Source organism: Tupaia chinensis, unplaced genomic scaffold (genome assembly GCF_000334495.1).
Source record: "Tupaia chinensis unplaced genomic scaffold, TupChi_1.0 Scaffold000685_1, whole genome shotgun sequence".
NCBI classification, from domain to species: Eukaryota; Metazoa; Chordata; class Mammalia; order Scandentia; family Tupaiidae; genus Tupaia; species Tupaia belangeri.
In genome coordinates, this window is record NW_006160208.1 from 337,235 (window position 1) to 349,422 (window position 12,188).

General features: G+C 38.4%; 1 protein-coding gene across 2 annotated transcripts in view; it reads left to right on the forward strand.

Moving 5' to 3' along the window:
• Positions 1 to 4,464: 4,464 nt before the first annotated feature.
• Positions 4,465 to 12,188, forward strand: part of WWC2 (WW and C2 domain containing 2) — a gene marked incomplete at its 5' end in the record, with an annotated part of 134,130 nt that continues 126,406 nt past the window's right edge. For both annotated transcript variants that reach the window (XM_014592384.1, XM_014592385.1), the window contains 1 exon segment: positions 4,465 to 4,574. In XM_014592384.1, coding sequence (XP_014447870.1) covers positions 4,465 to 4,574 — 110 coding nt within the window.

Below are 12,188 nucleotides of genomic sequence, written 5' to 3' on the forward strand. Positions count from 1 at the left end.
CTGAACTCTGAGCAATTCTGTAGTGTTTGTGTGGGCAGATGCTGGAGTAAGCATAAGCAGTCGATAATTACGAGTTCTGCTCCGAGTTAGCTAAACAATGAGGGCAACAGATGCTGCAAAGTAAAAAATCGCTGCTAAGACCTTTAACATTGCTGCTAAGCGATCCATTTGGGAGGCACTGGGTTGTGGTAAGAGTTTTATTAACCTGAAAATGGTTTTCTTTGTCGAGTGCTTTTTCATTTAGTGCACTTAGTACAAGCTCGGTTTTTTTCCCGGGGTTGTGCGTGTGCACACACAGTGTTGAGCATCGTATAATGAAGAAGAATAGATATGTCTCTGAGTAGACTCTCATGTTACTGGGCAGGTTTTTGTGACTTGACAGTAAGTACTTACTGTGAAAGAATGATATAATGCCAGGAAAGAGAGGAAATACCATGCAAAGTTCAAATTTTGTGTGTAAACTTTGGCAAAGTGCTGTAGTAAATTACCATTTTTAACCCATTAGGTACCTTGCATAGAAGACTTTTTAAAGCACAGAGTAACTTCTGATTAAGCATAAAGACTTGTTAATTTTAGGCTTTTTGCATAATGTTGCTTCTTTGTGGGGGAGCTAACAAAAGACAAATCCCGTCCATTTCTTTTTCTTTACCATCAGAAAAAAAAAAGATTGAATGCTTCAGAGATTTCCTTGTGTAAAACAAGAAGAGGACATTTAGAAGTTAATTAACATTTCTGTTCACTGTGTTTCTAATTCATGTTTCTAATTTTAGAATACATCTGTTACTTCATTTTGTGTGACTTCTTATTATAACTTAGTAATATTTTCCCTTTACCAGGATAATGTTATAATTGGGTGCTTGATTCTGTTTGGTACGTGAGGGTGTTATTCTATTTGTATTTTGTAATTTTGATAATTCAATAAAAATTTTGATAAGTAATGATTTTGCTTTTTGATAGAGGACAGAGAAAAATATGTATACAGATACACAAAATAAAATAGCATTAAATTGATTTTCAAAGTAAATCTGCAAAGAAATTGTCAGGAATAAAAACGTGAATTTTTCACAGAAAATACTTAACAAATGTAATTCTAGTCTTAGAGCAATGGCAGTTAATTAAACTCTTATTATTTGTTGACCAATTCATGGGATAAAACTGGATTCTTTCCAAATATAAGCAAGTTACCATAACTTACAGTACATATTATGAAGCTTTTGTTACTACTTTTTTTTTTTTTTTTTTAGAGAGAGATTTTTGCTATCAGTGTGTGTGCTTGCCAGAGAGATAGAAAGTGAGAAATTACCCCGCCAAGCCACATCACAATCCCTTCTCTGCCATTCTCCTCTTGGGATTTTGGGCACACATGCACACATGCCTGGTATGAGTTTCAAGCTGGTGGCCTGGGACACAAACTGTGGTCAACCATGTGGGAGTCCAGTGACATAACCATCAGGCCATCTGTTGGTCTCTTTCTGTTACTTCTTAATTCTAAGAGTAATAAATACGTTCATATCACACTCGTGCTTGAAAATCAACATGGAGGAGTAATGGTTACATCGCTGGACGCCCACATAGTTGACCATGGTTTGAGTCCTGGACTCAGCAGCTTAGAACTCATGGTAGGCATGTGTGCATGCATGCCCAAAATCCCGAGGGGAGAATGGAGGAGAAAGGATTGTGGTATGGTATCACCACTGGGGAGTGGAGTGATTTCTCCCTTTCTGTCTCTCTGTCTCTCCAGTGAGTGCACACTCCCTTTCTTAAAAAAAAGAAAAGGAAAAAAAAAATCAGTGTTAAATTGGTGCCAAGGTAAAACTTGTCTACTGCCTATGTTTGTGGCTAAATTACCTTTTTTTTTTTTTTTTTTTTTTTACGAAACATGTTCAAGAATTTATTATAAAGGCTTATACTTGAAGACAGTGTATCAAGTACAGTTGTCATCAGTTATTTAAAAAAATTTTTTTTACTTTAATAATTTATTTATTTTACATACTTTCACTGAACATCACCACAGCATACAAAATGCTATTTTCCAGCCAGAATACACTGTAAAATGGACTCCATGTTTACTAAGTAAATATGGCAAGTTGCCATATTTGGGCAAATTGCTTGACTTCTTCAAGATACACCCACTCATTTAATTGTGTTGAAATTACTATTTGTCAGGCAATATACTGCTTTGTTCTCATTTAAATTTTATAAGTTTTCCCCATACCCCTTATAAAATAGATTTAGGAGACCAGCAGTTGACATAATGGCTATGTCGCTGGACTCTAATGTAGTCAACCACGGTTCAAGTCCTGTACCTGATGGCTTAAATTCACATCAGGCGTGTGTGCATGCGTGCCCAAGATCCCGAGAGGAGAATGGAGGAGAAAGGATTGTGGCGTGGCCATCCCTCCTGGGGGGGGATTTCTTGCTTTCTGTCTCTCTGTCTCTCTATGTCTTTTTGCAAGCACACACGCCCTATAGCAAAAAACTGTCCAATAAATAAATAAATAAATTTGAAAGCTGGTCTTTTAAGGCTAATACTTTGCCTTAGGCTGTACAGTGAGTAAATAGCAGAGCAAAGATTTGAACTCACATCTTTCTGCTAAATTTTAAGCTCTTAACTTGTAAGCCAGTGGTTCCCAAACTTTAGTGTGTGGCAGAATTTTCCAGAGAGCGTTGCTGGGCCCTAGAGTTTCTGATATTGTAGGTCTACAATATGGTCCGAGGATTTGCCTTTCTAATCAGATCCTAGGTGTTGATGCTGCTGTCTGGGGCTCATACTCTGATAAACTTTGTTCTATACTATGTTGCCTGACTTGGTTCTACTGAAGAATAAAAGAGAATTTGCATGTGATTGTGTTACTAATCACTAACATTCATTCAAAAATTTGAATATAAAATTTAAAATTTTCATTTGTTTCTTCAGTTAGAGAGAGAGAGTGAGCTAAGGACCCCCAACAGGGCCTTGGTTGCCACAGTCCACCCCTAGCCCATCCAGACCCTGGGTGTGCACACCCGGCATGCACAGGGAAGCCCCAGCATGTGAACCGAGGACTCTCCCATGCAGGCGCAGTATTGCAGAGCATTGTGTCACAGCTGTACCATCATTTGGCCCCCACTACCATTTATTGACTAGACACTGTTCCAAGTTAATTCCTTCTTATCCTCACATTGATCTTAGGAGATAGTTTGATTGTAGGAACTGGATGTGGGGCTATGAACACCAATTAAAAGAAGGAAACTAAAGTAAAAAGACACTTCCCATAATTGGTCTCAGAGTGAGCCAGTGGCAGAGTTGGTTGCCCTGATTATTGCTTCTGTCAGCTGAGTTGATTTTGAAGTCCAGGGTCCCTGAAGCCATCTCCAGAAGGAAATTGCATGCTATGGGAAGGTTGAGAGGAAAGGAAACCCTTCTAATCCTTCCTTTCATCCACTGGTATTTCATGTCCTTGGAGGGCTGTTATAGGCCAGGTCTGGAAAGAAAGGATTCTCTTGCTTTTCATGTCCTTCTCTTTAGCACTTTGAAGGGTAGATAATGTATTTTGTTTTTCTGATGAATGACATGATTTTTGGCAATGACCTTTTTATTCAGTGAGCTATGAGATCTTGGATATTCACTTGCATGAATGTAAGGAGTTGCAGGAAATTTTGTATGTGAGAACCATACATGCGTGCCAGTATATTAAATTAGAAGATAATGTTGACTGATGAGGGCTGTCCTAAGGCATTCTGTGGTGTTATTAGCCCATGATGGGTCTAACAACCACGGGAAGTCTCAAAAGCAAAAAGGAAGGAAGTGAGAGAAAAAGGTTAACTCGTAATTAAGTCCAAGACCTATACTTCGCCTAGGAAACTAGTTTCACATTAATCTTAAAGAAAAGTAGTCTGAGAAAGCATTGATATATGGCAATTTCAAAAGGTGAGCTAACATTAATATGTGATTACTTTGTGTTTTGTTTTATTTAAATTTTGTTGAATGACTGGTATGTACAAGATACTTTAAAAATAAGACATGTTTGTCCTGTTCAAAAACTCACAGTTGAGTATTTAATTTATTATAAAAGCATCTAAATCTGAAATTAGTGTAGCCTGATGCATGTTCTGTCTTAGAGGTCTCTCTGGGACGGTCATGATGCCACTGTTTGAACCCTGGGACCAATTGAATGGAATAACTATTTTGTTACAGCACTAGAGATAGACCCCATCCTCACTCTTGGCTTAGAGTTCTCCTGGGTTTAAGTTGGCTTTATTTATTTCAAAAGGGTATTATGACTTATTTTCCTCTTTTTGGGATTCACCTCTGTATATTATCCTGTTTTTCTTTAAGATTTCAAACTCAGTAGTGCAATCTCTGAAAACAATCAAGAGCAAGAAGGAAATGCAACCTGGACATCTTACAATTGGTGTGCTAAAATTCAACCTATGTGGTTTCATGTCAAAAAATCACCATGTATTTATTCTGGTTTGTTATAGGTTAACGAAGCCCTTGTCGTTTGCTGACTGTGTTGGGGATGAGCTGCCGTGGGGATGGGAAGCAGGGTTTGACCCTCAGATTGGTGTCTACTACATCGATCACATCAACAGTAAGTTTTCCTTTCTGGTGAAACTAAACATATCAGAAGACTAACCCTTCCTCCCAAAATCTATATAGTCCTCTAAAGGGTAAATTTCCTTATTTGAAACCGTGTCCTCAGGGACTAGTAGTTAACGACGCCCAGTGTGGTGTTTGGGGCATGTATGGACTGAGTGGGGCAGAGATGGAGAAAGGGTGTTTGCCTGACTGTCTACCTTCCTCCTGCCTGGCAGGGGGTGAGATTTCCTCGTCAGTGTAGGTCAGGGGCTTGTGGAGATAGAGAGCCATTCACTGGGTCCCTCTTTCCGATCCATTCACCTGCTACCCCTTTCCCTTACAAGTAGAGACCTTCCCTATCTTGTACTTCCCACAGAAAGAGTGAGTTGGGGTTGGCATGTGATCTGAAGGTACAGCTGTTCCTGGTTTATGGTGGGGCAGGGGATGACACTCATCAGAGACTCTGGAAGACATATTCCAGTCTTCAATCCCTTTCTTGTCTCCTGATTTCTTTCTGCATTGAAAGGGGGGAAAACATCTTATTTTAATAGCTCTTAAATCTGTCACACCCTTTACGTATAAGGCTAAAGAATTACTGTGACCATGAACAACTTTTGTTTATTTTAAATCTTGTTTGTTTGTTTGTTTGCTATCGGGTGAGTATGCTTACTGGAGACAGAGAGAAAGAGATAGAGGGAAAGGAAAGGTGAGAAATCACCCCTCTGGGGAAATGCTCACACCACAATCCTTTCTCTTCTCCTCTCAACATTTTGGGCACGCATGCACGCTTATGTGCTCAACCTGTTTTTCAAGCCACCAGCCCAGGTTGCGGATCATGTAGTTGGCCATGCCACCTGCTGGCTCTACAGGAAACCTTTTGAAACACATGCTTGGGGGCCAGCAGGTGGTGTACTAGTTAAGGCACTGGACTCCCATGTGATTGACCGTGGCTCAAGTCTTGGACCTGATGGCCTGAGACAAACACCAGGCACATGTGTGCCCAAAATCCTGAGAGGAGAATGGAGGAGAAGGGGTTACGGGATGGCCACCCGCCCCTCCCGCTAGGGGAGTGATTTCTCACTTTCTGTATCTCTGTCTCTCTGGTAAGCTCATGTGCCCTGTAGCCAAAATCTCTCTCTCAAAAAATTGCTTGATGTATTCTTTAAGTATTTACGTTTGTATGTGTGTTTACATGAGTTTGTAAGCACTTTACTCATCCCTTTGAAAATTTATTTAGTTGCTAGCATACAATATGTATAGTTACTCATTTTCACTTAAAGATAATTTTTTTTTTGCTATAGGGCGCGTGCGCTCGCCAGACAGATAGAGAGAGACAGACAGAGAGACAGAAAGTGAGAAATCACCCCCGAGGGGGGATGGCCACGCCACAATCCCTTCCCCTCCGTTCTCCTCTCAGGATCTTGGGCACACACGTACATGCGCCCGGCATGAGTTTTAAGCCACCGGGTCCGGGATGCGAACCACAGTCGGCTATGTGGGAGTCCAGTGACATAGCCATTACGCTAACTGCTGGTCCATCCCCTGTGCTTTTCAAGCTGCTAGGGCTGGAATTAGAACCATGGTCAGCCATGTGGGATCCAGCTTTCTATGCACAGTATGTAACTGTTGTGCTTTGGGGCAGGTCCAGGCCTAGTCTGTATTTTAAAAATCATATATTTACTCTCTCAGTATAGAAAAGTGTTTTACTCGATACCTTTCTAGTGATGTCTTGTAGCTGCCCTTGCATAGGTATGTGATCATTTTTTTTTTTTAATACTAGAAAGGGAAAAATTGAGGTGAAGATTTTTGACAGGTTCTTGTGATATAATCCTCCCACCCCAGCCTCCCAGTTAGGTAGGATTATAGGCTCATGCCTGGTGGTGGTGGTCTGGGAACCAGCCTTGCACCTTCCTGTAGCTCCAGCATCACGTAGTGGAACTCTACCACCTGTGTTGTAACAAGAGTATGGTAGATTTGGGGTTTTTTTGAGAAGCTAAAATGGCCTATATTAGTAGCAGTGATTCTGTATGGGTAGATGAGATAGAAAGTTGAGAAAGGAGAGAAAACTTCAAATGAGTCAAGTCAGTTTTTCAGTGAGCACTATAGTTAGTAATCTGTTATAATAGAACATCTGGTGTGCATGGTTTGGTAACTAGCTTTTGCATATATGTTCAACCCAAATATAAATTGCAGTTCCTATGAGTTGTTGCCTTGTTTTCTTTTTTTTTTTTAATTATTTTATTTAACTTTATTTATTTATTTAAATTTGACCAGAGAGGGACAGAGTGAGAGAGGGAAAGTGAGAAAGCAAGTCACCAGGTCTGGGACCCAAACCACAGTCAGTCATGTGGGAGTCTAGCACCCTTAACAACCAAGCCACCTGCTGGCCCCCTTTTTTTTTAAATTTTATTTTAAATTTATATATTTTACATTAATTCACTGAATATCACCACAGCATACAAAATGTGATTTCTCATGCAGAATACACTGTATATTGACTTAATCATACATGTTATTGTCAACAAATACTTCTCCATTTCTTGTTTCTTATATATTTTTCTTTCTTTTTTTTTTTTCTTTTGATTCCCTATTTCTCACCTTCTGCTGTTTCCCACCCTCCTCCAACACTGTCTCTGGCATCTGCAGTTGCTTTCCACTCCTTTTTTCCCCTCACATTTTATTGATTCACAAAATATCTTAAATACTCTAAATATTGTCAATAGCAGGTTTAGTTGACATATACATATATGTGGATACATATCTGACTTTAGACATGAAACTCCATGAATAGAATGAATATACTATAACGTAGCACCTAGCTGAGGCTATATAGCTCACTGTGGTCCTTAAATAGGTATTTTTAAATATATATATATATATTTTTTTTCAAGCAATTTAGCTTTAATAAACCAAAATAAAAAAATGTTAAGAGAAATTTGCTTAACGCTTAAAACCAGGAAACAGGTTAGAATTCTGGTCAAGTGGTTGGTACATGAACCTATCAATAGCTCAAAAGAAGACAAAAATCCTTAAATCTGGAAAACAAAGCTTAGAAGAAAATCAGTAATGTTTTAGTCAAAAGTCATAAAATTCTATTTCACCAGTTCAGTCTCATGTACTTAATCTATTTTCTGTTGTAGTCCGATCTTTTCATTTCAATTCTGGAAGATAACATTCAGTTCCAAACTTATCCCTACCATTAATTTGGCCATTTTCTTGGTTGTTTTTGAACTCTTATTTCTGCGTGTCTGTATTTAGATTTCTTGGTATGACACTCCATTCAGAACTTATTGGAGAACTTAGTCTGATGTTGGTAAATACTTTCAGGTTTTGTTTATCTGATAATATTTTTGTCTTTTCTTCTCATATGAAGGGTAATCTTGTCAAGTATAGTATTCTTGGTTGAAATAGTTTTTCACTTAAAACTCTGAATATATTTTCCCATTCTTTCCTTGCTTTCATTGTTTCCAATGAGAGGTCTGCTGTTAGCCTGATGGGATATCCTTTGAAAGTAACTTGACATTTCTCTCTTGTCAATTTTAGTATCTTGTCTTTGTCTGTTGTTTTGGTCACTGTGGCTATAATCTGTCTTGGAGAAGATCTTCTTGGGATGTTTCTATTTGGGGTCCTTTGTATTTCTTAAGTCTGGATCCTTGAATGTCTCTCTAGGTTTGGAAAGTTTTCTTCCAGAATTTCATGGAATAGATTATCAGTGCCCTTATTAGTCTCTTCACCTTCTGGGATACAAGTTATCCAGATATTTGTACATTTAATGGTATGTAGTATTTCTCATATATTATTCTTTTTGGGGGGCTATTTTCTCAGTCTTCATGGTGAATTTTTCTAGGGCAGAGGTTCTGTCTTCTACATCTGAGATTTGATCTTCTACATGATCTAACCTGCTTTCAATACTTTTAGGGGAGGTTTTGATTTCCTATAATACAGCCTTCGTCTCTAAATAGTTTTGTTTGATTCTTTTTTATGGTTTGTATTTCCTCTTTCAGATCATGCAAGAATTTCCTCACCTCCTGGAACTTGTTGGCTCTTTTCTCCTGCATCTTCAGCTCTTAATTTTGTGTTTTCGAATAAACCTTTCTTTTTTCTTTTTTTTTTCCCTCTTTTTGGAGAGATTTTTGCTATAGGGCACGTGCACTCACCAGACAGACAGAGAGAGACAGAGAGACAGAAAGCGAGAAATCACCCCCCAGGGGGATGGCCACGCCACAATACCTTCTCCTCCATTCCCCTCTCGGGATCTTGAGCATGCATGCATATGCTCCCGGCATGAGTTTAAGCCACCAGATCTGGGACTCGAACCGCAGTTGACTACATGGGAGTCCAGCGCCCTAGCCATTACACTAACTGCTGGTCCCGAATAAACCTTTCTTGATACCTTATTATTACATACTATGTTTTGAACTTGTCAGTGATTGACAGCCAGAGGTTATCTATAAAGAAAAAAGGGATTAATTTTGGTAAAATTAAGTTAATTTTAATTTGTTTTTGAGAGATTGTTGCTATAAGGCACATGTACTTGCCAGAGAGACAGAGACAGAAAACAAGAAATCACCTTCCAGGGAGGATGGCCACACCACAGCCTCTTCACCTCCATTCCCCTCTCAGGATCTTGGGCACACATGCACACACACACCCAGTGTGAGTTGTAATCCGCTGGGTCCAGGACTTGAACCATTTTAGACTACATGGGAGTTCAATGACTTAACTGTTACACCATCTGCTGGTCCCAAATTAAGTTAATTTAAACAATTGATTCATTTTTATCATTGAAAATAAACAATTGTGTGGTATTATACTTACTTTAGATGAGTACTTTCTACTATAATAGTATTTGGGAAACCAGAAACCAACCTTGCTGTCCTGTTTGAACAGAAATAAGCTTTCATGGTACCAGAATGAGAAAATGAATCTCCCTCAGTTTCCCTTCTACCATCTACAAGCTCTTTGGTATTTATACCCATCTTTAGGGCCTTCTCTTACCCCTTTCCTTTGGTTCACACATACCTCACGATTACTTTTATAATGCATCCCTTCTCTCCTTGTTGATATCTTTACCATTGTTTCTGAGTTTTAAAAATGTATCCCACTATGCCTAGAGGTTCTTTCATCCTAGTATGTGAACACTGGACCTCTCAGTGAAACTAAATGACAACTATAGGAGGAAAAACTCCAGTAATGATAACTGTACCCTTTTTTGCTACCAAAACCACCCTTCAGCACCAAGCCCCTATCAGCTATGGTTTTCTCTTCTTCCTTTACAACCCATAGTCACAGTCTGCATAAACTTGCTTTCTCGCACTATTTTCCATCATCTCACAGAAGTTGCTCTTGCCAAAGGCACCTGAGACCCCACAAATGACAAAACCCAAGCAGCATTTTAGTCTCCTCTTTCTCTACCTGTCACTGTGTGTTATTCCCTCCTTCTCTTTTGTTTTTTTGGGTTTCATGATACCTGCTGTTGGGATTCTTTCTTCACACACCTGACTGTTCGTCCCAAGTTTCTTTTGCCTATCTCATCTTCACCCGTACCTGCTGTCAGAATTTCTGGAATAGTCTTCTGTTGTTTGGACCCAGCACATCTCCTGGGCTGACGGCATCAGTCAGCCAAGATTTTTGGCTGCCAAAATTTGCCTCTTAAATCCTTTCCAGATTCCCAGCCACATGTATTTCATTCCTTACTATAAAACTTTTCCCAATGTGCCTTGACTGGCCTCTCCATGAACCCTCCTGCTCTGCCCTTCCATGCCCTGAAGGGCTTCCACACTACCCTGTGTGTTTCCTTGGTCAAACTCATCTGTTGACTGTAACCCAGAGCACTCGTCTCCTAGGCCCTAGCACCTCCCTCCCTTTTGATCACCCTTCCAGGGTGGGTTTGCTCAGGTGCCTCTGCTTCCCAAAGGCCTACTCTGACATCCACCTCTGACATCCTCATTTCCATTCTGGATTAGGTACCCAGCTCAGGTATTTTTATAGTGCAAGTACTAGGAATTTTTAAAAAGTGTTGTCATATTGCATGTAAAAATTTTATTTGTGTGTTTTCCTCATTAAATTGAAAGTTTCTCAAGGACAGTGACAGTATCTTTTATTTCTTTATTGGATGCTAATGATAAACTTAAATGTTAAAATGAAGAGCTTTACTGTTTAAACTTACAGATTAAAATCTTTTTGTTCTTGGTTAAGTAATTAACGGTCATTTCAACCATAAATTGTGTTTCAGAAACACCATTCTGAATATTTTAAAATGTGATTATCAGCATATAAATTTTTGAATCTGCTGTTTTGCTTTGGTGTAGTAATTGTAGCCTAGTGGCCTAATGGATTTACTGAGTCCTGAAGTACCCAAATTATCCACAGCAAGTACTATAACCACCTGGTCCATTATCTCATTAATCTTCAAGACATTGCTGTGAAGTAGTTTAGGAAGCAAATGGTATTATCTTGTCCTAACAGCTGGTCTACACATATGTTACATTTTGCCATTGTATTATTTCAGCATTATTTTCTCTTTATTTAAATAAAAAATGAAATAAAGGGTGTTTGACTATTTCATACTATTTCTGTGAGGCACTATTAAATATTTCAAAGTAAAAGACTTAACCTTGTTAATGATAGTTATTTTAGGCCTTAAGTGTTTTCTGATAGTGTTTACCTTTTAGTGAGTATGTGTGGAGTGAGGATATAGATATTAATGGGGGATGCTTGTTACTACCTACAGGGCAATTTTGAAGTATAGTTTATCAGATTTTGATATTACTGCTACAACCCAGGAGTAATTCACTTTTTTGTAGGATCAGAGTTGTGCCATAATGTTTTTTCTTTTAGTAACAGGTTTTGCTTACTTACATGAAAATGCACAGATTTTAAGTATGCAATTTTTGAGAATTTTGACAAATACATAATCTCTTATAATTGCTATGCAAATCAAGACACAGAATATACCCATTACCTCCGTAAGTTCTACCTTGTTCTTTTCAATCAGCCATTCTCTGCTGCAGCAAATGTTCAGATTTCCATCACCATGGCTTGGTTTTGCCTGTTCTAGGACTTGACACAAAAAGACTAATTTTGGGAATAGAGTCTTTCACTCAACATGTTTATGAAGACTATACTACTGAAACACACACAGCATGGGAAAATATTCATGGTGGTAAATCTGACAAAGAATCTATATCCAGGACTGATAAAAAATAAAAACTTCCAAAAATCAACATTAAAGAGACAACTCAACTTAAAAATAGCCAACAAACTTAGACATTTCACATATAGAGGCCTTGATTTATACTCTCTATGGTATTGTGTGTATTAGTAGTATATTCTTTTTTGTTGTTGAGTAATATTTCAATGTATGAGCAAATCACAGTTTTTAAAATCTATTCTGCATTCTCATTATTTTTTGGCTATAATGTTGAATGGAAGTGGCAGGAGTAGACATCCTTGCCTTGTTACTGATCTTAAAGAGTAAGCTTTCAGTCTTTCACTATTGATTATGATGTTAGTTACAGACTTTTTACATATGGCCTTTATTGTGTTAAGATAGTTTTCTTCTATTCTTCATTTATTGAGTACTTTTATCATGAAAGGGCATTGACTTTTGTCAAGTGTTTTTTTC